The sequence below is a fragment of the Panthera onca genome, chromosome A1 (assembly GCF_046562875.1).
Source record: "Panthera onca isolate mPanOnc1 chromosome A1, mPanOnc1 haplotype 2, whole genome shotgun sequence".
Lineage (NCBI taxonomy): Eukaryota > Metazoa > Chordata > Mammalia > Carnivora > Felidae > Panthera > Panthera onca.
This window is the reverse complement of record NC_138339.1, coordinates 190,763,377-190,775,713: the sequence shown is the minus strand read 5'-3', so window position 1 is coordinate 190,775,713 and position 12,337 is coordinate 190,763,377. Positions and strand designations below refer to the sequence as shown.

At 36.9% G+C, this 12,337-nt stretch overlaps 1 protein-coding gene across 20 annotated transcripts in view; it reads left to right on the top strand.

Annotated features, from left to right (window-relative positions):
* LMO7 (LIM domain 7) overlaps positions 1–12,337 on the top strand; it is a 193,793-nt gene that overhangs the window by 64,359 nt on the left and 117,097 nt on the right. For all 20 annotated transcript variants that reach the window (XM_060636933.3, XM_060636929.3, XM_078432701.2 and 17 more), the window contains exon 2: positions 4,190–4,260. In XM_060636933.3, coding sequence (XP_060492916.3) covers positions 4,190–4,260 — 71 coding nt within the window. The remainder of the gene's footprint in view (positions 1–4,189; positions 4,261–12,337) is intronic.

Here is a 12,337-nt window from a genome sequence, read left to right as displayed (position 1 = left end):
TTAATTGTTTTAACAAGCTGCCTTCGCTGTAATTTGAGTTCCTTTACAGGTTTCTACAATATTTACGCTTTCCAGTATACAGAAGGTAGTCTAGTGGATTTTTATAATGTAGTAAATCAGTCTCTTCCTTTAATTAAAGGATGTCATGTCTGGCAAAACAGACTTTTGTTTGTTGGATAAGATGAAACTTCTTGTCTTCATTCTACAGATGGATGGTAATGGCTAATTACACTAGCTAACGTTTGTCAGTGCTCCTCCTGAGGCAAGGGTTGAGTGTTTTATACATTTTATCTCATTTAATTCTCAGTCACCCTATGAGGGAGGGTACTTTGTGTCTCCATGGCACAGATGAGAACATTAAGAAAGTTAATCTGGCTTGTCCAGAGTTACAGGTAGAAAATGGCAGGTCAGGGATTCCTGAGCTGGCCTCACTGGGAACGGTAGATACCATATTGTATGTTTCTTAAAGAATGTGGCCCAGGTAGTCCTGTAGACCAAACATCTCTGCTATAAATTTACGCTTTCTTTTTGTGGTTTAAAACGCTAGGAAAAACTTTTTTGTTTTAGTCCCCTAGGATGGGCCTTAGATGACTTTATATTTACATGGATATATAATTTGCTAATTAAAAATTTGTACTTTACAATAAACAGATGTTTTGAATTACTGAGGTTGGGGTAGCTAGCATATACAGTATGAATAATTTGTAATGTTCATGAAAATATCCAGAGAATCTCTTAAACCACTTAAAGATAATTTTTCATTTTTCATTTCAAGTACCGTATTTGCTTTCTTTGTCTCTCTCGCACACATAATCATTGTATATTAAGACTCAGTTTTCTTTTATCCAGGAACATAATAAAAAAATTAATGGAACATGTTTAACTTACAGAGTTACCTATTACACCCACAAGAGTGGAGGATTATCTTAAAGGGCACATTACATGGTGAAATACACTAATTTAGATTAAAAAAAATCTAAATATAGATTGGAAGACAAGTTAATTTTTTTAGTTTAAGAACATTTAGTGTATGATGCAGTTGGAATACTTTCTTGCTGAGTACTTACAAAATGCTGTAGGTTTTTGGTTGCATGTGGATGGTTCTGTAATTTTCTAGGAAGTTGTAATTAATACATTAAGTATTCTTTTTTAAATTAAATTAAATTTTTTTTAATTTTAGAGACAACGCATGTGAGTGGGGCAGGGGTTGGAGGGAGGGAAGGAAGGAGAGACACAGAGAGAGAGAATGAATCTTAAGAAGGCTCCATGCTCAGTGCAGAGCCTGATGTGGGGCTTGATCCCACGACCCTGGGATCATGACCTGAGCTGAAATCAAGAGTTGGAAGCTTAACCAACTGAGCTGCCCAGGCGCCCCTACATTAAGTATTCTTTACAAGTAATCTACTTTCACGACATGAGTTTAAATTTCATGTAGTTTTCTGTTTTGTGGTTGTATCCTAATTTAACAAATTTCTTATTGGGCATTTAGGATGTTTATAATTGTTGCTGTTACACATAATGCTGTGAAACAATCCTGTCATGTCTTTGTGTTCTTGTCCTGCTGTTGTAGTATAAATTCCTGGATCTGCACTTGGTGTGCCTCAGAGTATGCATATTTAAGACTTCAAATACATATCCCAAGTTGCCTTCTAGAATGGTGGTATGGTTTTATAATACCTTCAGTAATGTACAGAGAATGCCAGATTCCCATGTCCTTAATTTATGGACTCTTACTTAAAAATCTTTGTTTATCTTTTATATATCTGTTTTCTTTATAAATACAATATAAATGGAGTCTGGTTTTATATTATCAATATTTAGATTTTGAAAATATTATAGATATACACATATATATACAAGAATACACTAATATTTTGACATGGATGGGTGTGGTCTGAAATCTACATACCATGAATTTTGCTTTCTATAGTCTTTGTGGGGAAATAAACCATTCTGGATAGTTGGGTTTTCTGAATATGTCTGTATATTTTATTATTTCTACTTAATATTCTGAATGTTACTAAGCTTTCTGTATGGTGCAGAGATATTCCTTTGAGGGTTAATTATCAGAGTGTGTTGTCACAGTGCTAACTTGCAGGTCAGTGCCTGTAAAGAGGTTAAGCTTCATGGCTGTTAGCTACCCTCAAGTATTTGATTGCACAGCCTCTTGGCCATTATAAGCTAATAAGCAGGTGCTATTTTCCTTGTTTGAGATGAGTAGACGGGTTCAGAAAGGTTATTTAACTTGCTTAAGGTCACACAGCTCTTAGGTAATGAAAGTGGGATATGAACATACTTTTGTCTGACATGAGCCCTTTCTCTTTCCATTCCATCATTTGCTGCCATGCCCTCTTGATTGGCCCCATCCAGGACTGTTGACTGTCTTCACTGCTATGCATGTGTCAGTACGAACAACCTTTCTTTCTTGTAACTTACTGCTTCTAATCTGGGTTAATTTGGGAACCTCAATCACCAGATTGTGTCAATGGTGGATAATCAAGTATTGGTGGCTCTGAGGGGCTGTCCTATGACTAGACAGAATAGACTTTGACATCCGTTTTGGATGTTCTTGGGACTTTTTTATGCCTTTTTGGCTTTGGAGAGGAGTTTTCAGATAAATGAGATGTTACTGTGTTTTTCCTGGTTGGGATCAATGCTTATCTTGAGTTTGTCTTGGATCTATTTGGGGGAAATTCAAGAGAGTTTGTGCTGCATGGGGTACCTGGGATAATCCATGGGCCACTTAAGGTTTTCCCCCCAAAGGAATGTATCAATCTGTTTAGATATGTTTTATTGCATTTTTATACTTTGTGTTTACTTATGTGACTGTGAGGTCTTTAAGGGAAGAGCTTCTTGCATTTTTTTTCTTTAGATCTCGACCCAGTATCCAGGTGAGTGTCTGTAACAGAGACACTCAGCACATGTTTAATTCATGCAGCAATGTAGCCTTCTGTAGATTAATGCTGTGTATAGGAAAGGATCTACTTCTCGTGTTTGAGCGTATTACCTCCTGGCCCAGGCTCCCATCCATATTTATAGAACCAGCTTATGAGAAACTAACTTTTATTCTAAAAACAACTTGTTTTGCATTTAACGGATAATATGTCTAGCTATAGCAATGTTGGGCATTATGGAAGAGATGCGGAAGGCATACAGGGACTCTAGGTGGGCTGAAAACCTAGCAGCGGTAAGGACAGCAGGAGCCTTATAGCTCACTTAGGGTTTAAGGTTAGGGACTTCCTGAGTCAGATTTCCAAGATGGCATTTTCCCCTGCAGTGGCAGGTGGAGTGAGGGCCCTTGCTTTCAGGTGACGGGTGCACCTCTAGGGCTGCTGGCATCACTGCCATTGTAGCGTACTCTTCCCGCACCGTTAGCTAGGGAGCCAGTTTCGGGAGTTGTTCTTGGACCAGCTTTTTCCCACCGTGGCCTCCATTTTCTCTGCTACTATATCCTCTGTAGGATCCACTTTCCTCCCAACTACTCTACCCTCAAGAGACCAGATCTGTAGACATTTTTCCAGGTGGTTTCGCTAAGGAACATTGGTTGTGGTGACTGTAGGTGGCCTGTTCATATGTTATAGCCTTAAGGGAGGAATTGTCTGTTTAAAATATGTACCATCTTCCATGTCTTTCTTTTGTCTCTCTGTGTTGGGATTTAATAGCCTTCTCCCTACGATGTTTCAGTGAAGAGCTCATGATGCAAGTCAGGACCATTTCGTAAATCTGTTTCAGGAGAGTCATGCCCTCTGCAGTTTTGCTTTGCCATGAAACTTGGGGAATTTAAGGATGGGACTGAAATTAGTGATATGCATCTATAGTTGGTATTTCAAGTTTATATCTTAATCTATTTTTATTTATTCTTGGTAAACTAGGTTGCCCATAGGATTTTTACAGAAAACATACTGGAAATTTAGCTTCTAACTTTTGGTGATCAGCCATTAGATAGTTACATTACAGAAAACTCTCATTATGTTTTTTTTTTTCTTTTTATATTTGCTCATGCTAAAATGGTTAATCTCTCTCTTTGTAACTTAAAACTACATGTAATTTCCTAAATGGAACGACTTTTGGTGATATATGCACTTCTTTCAAGTATAACATTAGATGCATATTAATTAATCTTGTGCTGAATTTGACTTGTGTATTAACCCCTATTGAGAGAACATTAATACCTAAATCTGTCTTTCAGGCAGTAACAGAGAAGAATTTTGAGACAAAGGATTTTCGAGCTTCTCTAGAGAATGGTGTTCTGTTGTGTGAGTAAGTATTTAAAGCGCTGAAAACATTCTTCAAAAGCAAAGGTGTGTATGTGTGTGTTGTGAGTTGTCATCATGGCCACCTTAGTCACAGATCTGTTTTCTTGGTAACAAGTGAGATTTGATCTCTGCAAATTGATACCCCTACAGTACCAGACAGCAGGAAGGGATTATCAGTCTCTGCATCTAAAGATAGCATTGGTGAAATATATATTATTTAAAATTAGTAAACAAGAAAGATTCTGTTATTTCTTGATGGGCCAGTAGGGGTGGGTGGTTGAGGAGGAAGCTGTATTACATTGCACCAGCTCTCCCTTACTCTGAGTATTCTAACATATGGAATTGCCTGGCTTAGAAGTTAATATAAGTTTTTTCTTTTTTTCATCAATAAAGAGTGATGCTTGTAGAACAAATATAAGCAGTAGCAAATTTTTCTTTTAAGCTTTAAGTGGAGTCATTACATTACTGCAATCACGTTGAGTTATGCATGGGCCATTCACATTTAGTTAATATATTGTTGAAAATCGTGTCCCAGATTTTGGTTATCATAAGTAAACTAGGCTTCTGGCGTGATTGATGGTATGAGGCCTACATCATATGTTTGGTATACTGCTTTGTCCTTCTGTGGATCAGAGTGCAGTTAGCCAGGTATGTGACCTTTGTGGGTAAGGGAGAGGTAGGACTGTGGGATGTAAAGATGAAGTCTTGGGTGAGGTTGCAGGTTGTAGAAGTGAGCAAATAAATTATAAGAATGTACTTGAGTATGCACCCACGTTTTTGAAAGGGCTTAAGTACTCCAATCTAGACACTTACCACGTCGGTATTTACGGAATCTGTCCCAAAGCAAACACTGGGAGTATATGTACTTGTATTTAGATGACTTAGATTATCCTTTTAAAGGAAGGTTGTCTGCAGCAAATATCAAGAGTCAAAGGGCTTAGGTTTGATTTCTTGCCCCATTACTTTTGGACATTTGAGCAATTGATTTAACATCTGAGCCTTATTTTCTCATCCATGAAGTGGAAATCAGCATATCTGATCTGCCTAACTCACAGAGTTGCAAAGTTCCATAATATATATATTAAGGTTTTTATAAACTATCAAACTTTGCGTAAATATAAGTTCTTGCTAGGAAGATGGCCATGTATATAACAGCCTATATCTCATCAGCTCTTTTGATAGATGTTCACACTTTTTTTTTTTTGTCTTAGAGCAATGTTGTTAAGTTGAACCAGCTGAAGTTATTGATATTCAAGCATTTGTGACTTATAGAAATGTCAATTTCATGTGGTTCTACCTGATACACAGCAGAACAGGCATATGAAGAAGGGCCAAATAAAGTTTAAGGGGGTGTTAGTTGTCCTCTTCTGATGTCACATTTAGAAGTGCCATTGCCAAATAATGTTTAATTCTTGTAAACCATGTGGTCACTCTAATTGGCCAATGTTAGGAAATTATATTAATTTGAAAACTGTAAAATTTAAATGTGTTCTAACTCATTCAGAAAATGGAGGGGGGAAATGATGGTTAGATGTATGTGATCTTAAAGCTACCCTAGCTAGGAGTATGGACTATCTAGAGGTTTGCAGTGAAATAACTTTGTGCGTTGTAAGCTCCACAAGTCAGGATAAGCATTAGGTAGGAAGTGTGCCTATGAAGTACTGAATGTTTTGTAGAGATGTGAGAGCATTTAGCCCAAACAAATGATCTTAAAAAAATTTTTTTTTTAATGTTTATTTTTTTTTGAGAGAGAGAGAGAAAGAGAGCGAGAGTGAGCAGGGGAGGGGCAGGGAGAGAGGGAGACACAGGATTCAAAGCAGGCTCCAGGCTCCAAGCTGTCAGCACAGACCCCAGTGTGGGGCTAGAACTCATGAACCATGAGACCATAGCCTGAGCTGAAGTTGGACGCTCAACCGACTAAGCCACCCAGGCGCTCTGGTGATCTTTTCAAAGAAGTCACTTTGTAGGTTTATACTACCAGTGATGAGCTATTACTTAAATCCTTTTTTAGGGTTCCTCCTTTTGGGGCATTGCCTGCATAACAAGGTCATTAAACATGCTTGAGAGACTCGTAGAGTTTTTAATTTAAAATGCAATTTATGCACCAACTGGTCCCTGAATGATTTGAGGTGATTTCTAAAAACTATACCCAATCTGAGAGGATGAGCATATTGTTACCACTGAGGATATGCAGAGTTGATGAAAAACTGTTTGGACCACAAGCGGTATTATTAGATTAAACACAGCAAACATTTGGATGCATGTTTAGAGATCTATTGGCTTTAAAAAAGTCACTTTAATTCACAACTTCCAAAAGTCACTCTCAGATTGTTTCCTAGCTGGAATAACACCAGTTGGGGGTTTTGTGCATTACCAGAGAAGTCTAATCAATGTGTTTGGTGCCCAGTATTCTTCAAATGAATGTTTTCCAAAAGTAGCGTTAAGTAAATATTAAGCTGTGGTAATCAGCAATTGTAGTTTATTGAGGGACATCAAAGTATTGCATGTTTGTGTTAAAAAAAATCTTTCTCTTAATTGTGAGTCACATTGCTTACAGCCACTGGTCAATGAAGCATTTAATCTAAAAGGTGTAATCCTGGGTGGGGGGGGGGAAGCCTAGGTAACTATATTCTGTATAAATCCGTAAATAAGAAAAGCCTATCTGGTTGGTCTGTGAAATGATTAAGCAGGGATCACTGTTTGATCACCTCCACCTGAGTTATAATGCCTATGAGGAAAGCAAAATCCGCTGTTCAGAGTCTAGTATTAGAAGTCCTGACTCTTAAATTAATGGTAAATATAGTAAGCTTTGAGAATATTTTACCCATAAGAGATTTCAAGTGTTAGCTGAAATATGATTAGGATATTTTAAAATTCTAATTCATTTTCTTACAGAAGAAGGCTGACTTCTGCTTGGTTCACTGCCAGAAAAATGGATTCATGTGAAATACAGGATCTGCTTGTTGCCTATTAAAAATCTCCAGGCATCCTAGTTCATTATTGTCATTAGAGTTTTGTTATTACTTCATCTAATTTCAGCAGTCTTTTATTCATTAGTTGCAGTTATCCTTTTTGGGCTGGATTCTGAAATATCAAAGTCAAGAGTTAGAGGAAGTGAGCTTATTTATAGCTTCCACCCAACTGGCAGTGTTCTGACATTTCAGATCGTCTAAATTGGGCATAAACTCTGTGCTGAGGCTTCAGACGAGATAGACACCTGAGTAATGAGGATAATGTGCCCCTAAATCTGATTGACTATTGAAGTTAGTATCGCCTGTTAATCATTTTAGTATCATTTAGTGTTTACTGACTGTGAGATCTAATTGAGCTGAGGGCTAAAGAATACTGTCCTGGTTAAAGCCTGTTGTAGTAATTCTTTTACTGTATACCCTAGACATGTAATCTCTCTTGGCTTTACTAAACAGTGAGATGAAAACAAAATCTAATTTGGGAATTTTTCCAATTAGTGAAAGGATTGACAAGAGTCTGTAAAGTGGCTTCAACTCTTTGTTATTTATTGATAGTATTCATTAGGGGAATAATTAGTCCCCTAAGTTCAGTGTTTATTAGTGTTCATGAGGACTACCTTACTATATATTTTTAAAAATATGAGATTTGCCACCTACATAAATATCCATAGCCTCTCTTGCTCTGTGGTTCTAGCAGAATTATTTCTCTTCTCTAAACATATTTGGTAGAGGCATATATAGCTAGTGATATGAGTTAGTAATTTCACAGTTACTCATCTTATGATAGCAATCTTGGAAATACAAAATGAAAACATTCTTTATTCTCTTTATGAAGTAAGATCATTTGAAGATAATTTTATTGGGTGTGTCTCTGGTTAGTCAGTTTTATTTCCCATCCCTGGAACATTGCCAGTCTTTGCTCTATCTCAAATCAGGCATGCCCAGAAGTTTATATCTCTTTGAACTTGGCTCAAATGATTGAGAAAACTCTTCTCACATTGTTACCAGGCCTTCTTTCCATGGCTTGCAGTTTGGAAAGAGTGAATCAAGATGTTCACCCATTTGGTTTGAGACATCTTGTTTCTATTTATGTCTGTCATGTGACCACTACACTGTCTACCTAAAAGTAACATGATGTTTTGTTAAAGATGCATTCAATAGAAGGAGAAGGTTCATTAAAAAAAAATCCTATTAATTTTCTATGGGATACTCAGTTGATTGTTCTAAGACATAGGGCAAGGTAAAGAACTTTGTCACTTCTCATTCACACAAGAGAGCACTGTCTTTTGTTAGGGTTGGAGACCCTAACACATTGAATGACAGTGACATCAGTGGGCCTTTGGGCTTCTATGCAGTGTTCCATGTGAAGCCCAGAGGCCCTTCTTTAATAATAAAGACTTTTTCTTAGAGTTATTTCTGGTTTTGAATTTTCTGAAGAGGACACTTGCTTCCATAGAGCTCTCTAGCATGCCAACACTATCCATTGATTCTCATCCATATTATAGCCATTTATAATTTAAGTAATAAAGCGATTTTTCTTCACTTCACTTTTTTGAAGTTTCTATATTGTTTGATAAGCTAGCAGTAGGTAAAGATGCAAATATTCAAGTTCATAAAGACAATTGAAAAATTTTAAACTGCTTTATCTTCATGGCAGTAATTAATGATTGCCAATGTGTTCTCTTTTTAAGATTCACAATCCTTTTTTTTTGTAATTCGTTATCTATATATAACAAAACATTATTTTAAGAAAATAGTTTGTTAAGTTAAAGCCTAGCTTATTAAACATCAATTTAAAAATGCACTTCTGGGGCGCCTGGGTGGTTCAGTTGGTTGAGCGTTTGACTTCGGCTCGGGTCATGATTTCGTGGTTTGTGGGTTCAAGCCCCGCCTTGGGTTCTGTGCTGATAGCTCGGAGCCTGGAGCCTACTTTAGATTCTGTGTCTCCCTCTCTCTCTGCTCCTGCCCCACTCACGCTCTGTCTCTCTGTCTCTCTGTCTCTCTCTCAAAAAAAACATTAAAAAATTTTTAAAAATTCACTTCTGTTATAGTAGTCATATTATACGGACTCACTGCAAATTTTGCAGAGGGTTTTTTGTATTGTGGCCTCAAACTTGAAGTTAGAAAGCTTCAGTCCTGTTTCATGAACCAGCATGCATCATCTACAGGATTTTTCCACCATAAATATAATTACTGAGAGCAGAACATACGGCATTTCAGTGGTAAGACCTCTGGAAAGAAATGAGAATGATGGTTTACTAAAAATAAAAGGAAGTAGTATGTATGCTTAGATGTATGAGATGTAAGCAATTTTATTAAAGTTGATCAGTAAGAAGTTATTCCTGAAGTCAGTTTTATTGTAATAAAGTTACGTAGGTAGGCACATGGAAAACAGTGTGTTGGCCATTAAATATACAAAGTACAATAATCCTAGTCAGTGTATTGAGAACTAAATTAAATAATGGATATTGTAAAAAGAACAAATATATAATGGTGTCACATTAATTAAAAGTAGAACAATTTCCTTATATGAGAGAATCTCTAAAATTTTTATATACTGACAATCATCAGAAAATTAGGTGAGATCTAAGGTGACAAAAGCAATAGTGACAAAGTTTAGAACACTGTTTACTGTAGAGAAATGTGTGAGACTTTCATCTTGGATGTTGAAAATGTAATGGTAAACTCTAAGATTTAAGAAATGAAATGATAATTATATTTCTACATAGGGTAATAGATGTCAGTTAATTTATAATTTTAGTCCAATACTCATATTAAATCTAGCCAGGATTTTTTTTTTTAATTTTTTAAAGTTTATCTTTGAGAGAGAGTGTGAGTAGGGGAGGGGCAGAGAGAGGGGGAACAAAGGATCCAAAGTGGGCTCTATGCTGACAGCAGGGAGCCCTACACAGAGCTCAAACTTACAAACTGTGAGATTATGACCTGAGCCGAAGTCTGATGCTCAACCAACTGAGCCACCCAACGGCCCTAGTCAGGCATTTCTTAATGAGTATTATTTTAACATTCACATGGAAGAATAAACAGGTGAGAATAGAAAAAATTCTAAAAGTAAAAGTTTCTGCGAAATGAGGTTGTCCCAACATAGGAACATGTGACAAACGTGCAAAGTAATTAAAAATTATGGGTTGCTTTATAAATGTACATACTGGGGCGCCTGGGTGGCTCAGTCGGGTAAGTGTCCAACTTTGGCTCAGGTCATGGTCTCACAGTTCGTGGGTTCAAGCCCCACATCAGGCTCATTGCTGTCAGCCTGTCAGCGCAGAGCCTGGAGCCTGCTTCAGATTCTGTGTCTCCCTCTCTCTCTGCCCCTCTCCTGCTCACTCCATCTCTCTTTGTCTCTCAAAAATGAATAAACGTTAAAAAAATATATAAATGTACATATTAATATAGGGGCAGGATGCAAAATACATTCTTACCCATAGATATTTGTGATAAAGGAGATATGAAAACATGGAGAACAGATGAATCACTCAATTCATTGTATTGGGATAAATAATTGGTTAAGAATGAATTTATTAACCCACCAAATATCCTAGATTAAGATAATAAAAAGGTGAAAAAATAAAATTTTAGAGTTAAAATCTTTGGAGGCAGTTTAAAATTCTAACCTTTGAAGGAATGAGGAAATAAGAACAAAAAATAGATTTAAAACGATGTAAATAGTTATTCTGACAAATAACATTCTGAGAAAAATGTATGAAGCAAAATGACTTAATCATTAATCAAATAAATTGGTGAGATATACATTTGAAAACCTTAATAGACAAATAAGCAAAGGATGTGACTAAATACTTTACAAATGAAGAAATACTACTGGAAATAAACAGTAAAATCTCTGCCTTCATTAGTAAATAATTGTGCTAAAAGAAGATACTATATGTGTGTGTGTGTGTGTGTGTGTGTGTTTTAAAGATTATTCATTTATTTTGAGAGAGAGAGAAAGCACAGGTTGGGGAAGGGCAGAGAGGGAGAGAGAAAGCATCCCATGCAGGTTCCTCACTGTCAGTGCAGAGCCTGACACAGGGCTTGAACTCCCAAACCATGAGATCATGACCTGAGCTGAAGTCTGATGCTTAACTGACTGAGCCACCCAGGTGCCCCACAAGATACTATTTTCTAATCGAAGCCAGTAAATAATTTGAAATCTTACAAAATGTTGGCATATTATGGTGAAATGGTATATACTCAAAATGCCCAATTGAATATAAGCTGGTTCAGTTCTAAAAAGCAATGTGGCAATATCTATCAAAGTAATTATGTGCTAGTTTTTAAATTAATATGAACATGTATTTACTTACCATACAAATTATAAGACTTTTCTCAATAATCCTTGCTTTTGGGAATCATAAAGAAAAAGACTGCAAGATGGGGAAAATACGTATAAAGCTTCTTCATAGTGGAAAATATCAAAAACAACTTAAATATCTATAATGTGATAGATAAAGTTGGGGAAATGTGCATGCCTTAAGAGTGTGGTTGTGAAGGATGCAGCTCTGTGGAAGATCATGTAGCAGGGAGCTGAACTCAGCGCAGAGGAAGGTGCTGCTGTATCCCGCCGTGAGGTGAGCACACGAGCACTGCCTTCTGGTGCAAAAGTAAATTGATTCACATTGTCAAATTCCTTTCCAGACATGTATCAAAAGCGTTGATGAGTTTATTTTTAGAAACAGAACATAAGAAACGGTAAGGAGCACAGGCGAAGGTATTGCACACAGACCTGCATTGGAAGCATTTTCATGATGGCGAATATTGGAGCGAACCCAAGTCCCTCCCACAAGAGAAGAGCGAATCACTGTCATTTACATGAAGGGGTGGAGACGACTTTAGAGATGTTACTTAATGGTAAACGCAAGAACCAGGATAGGAGCTCAGAGCGCCCTTGCTCTGGGACATGTCTCATCACCCAGCGATATCTATCTGTTAGTGCTATAACTGTCAAGGCTGCTTAAAATAAGGGAAATCTGCTGTCAAACCGCTCAAGCTTTTCTTGACTCACTTCAGAGATCCTTTGCGCATAACAATAAGGCTAAATAAGAAGGTCCTATCATAATAAAATTATAATTATCAGGTGTATTGATACTGATTTGTTGC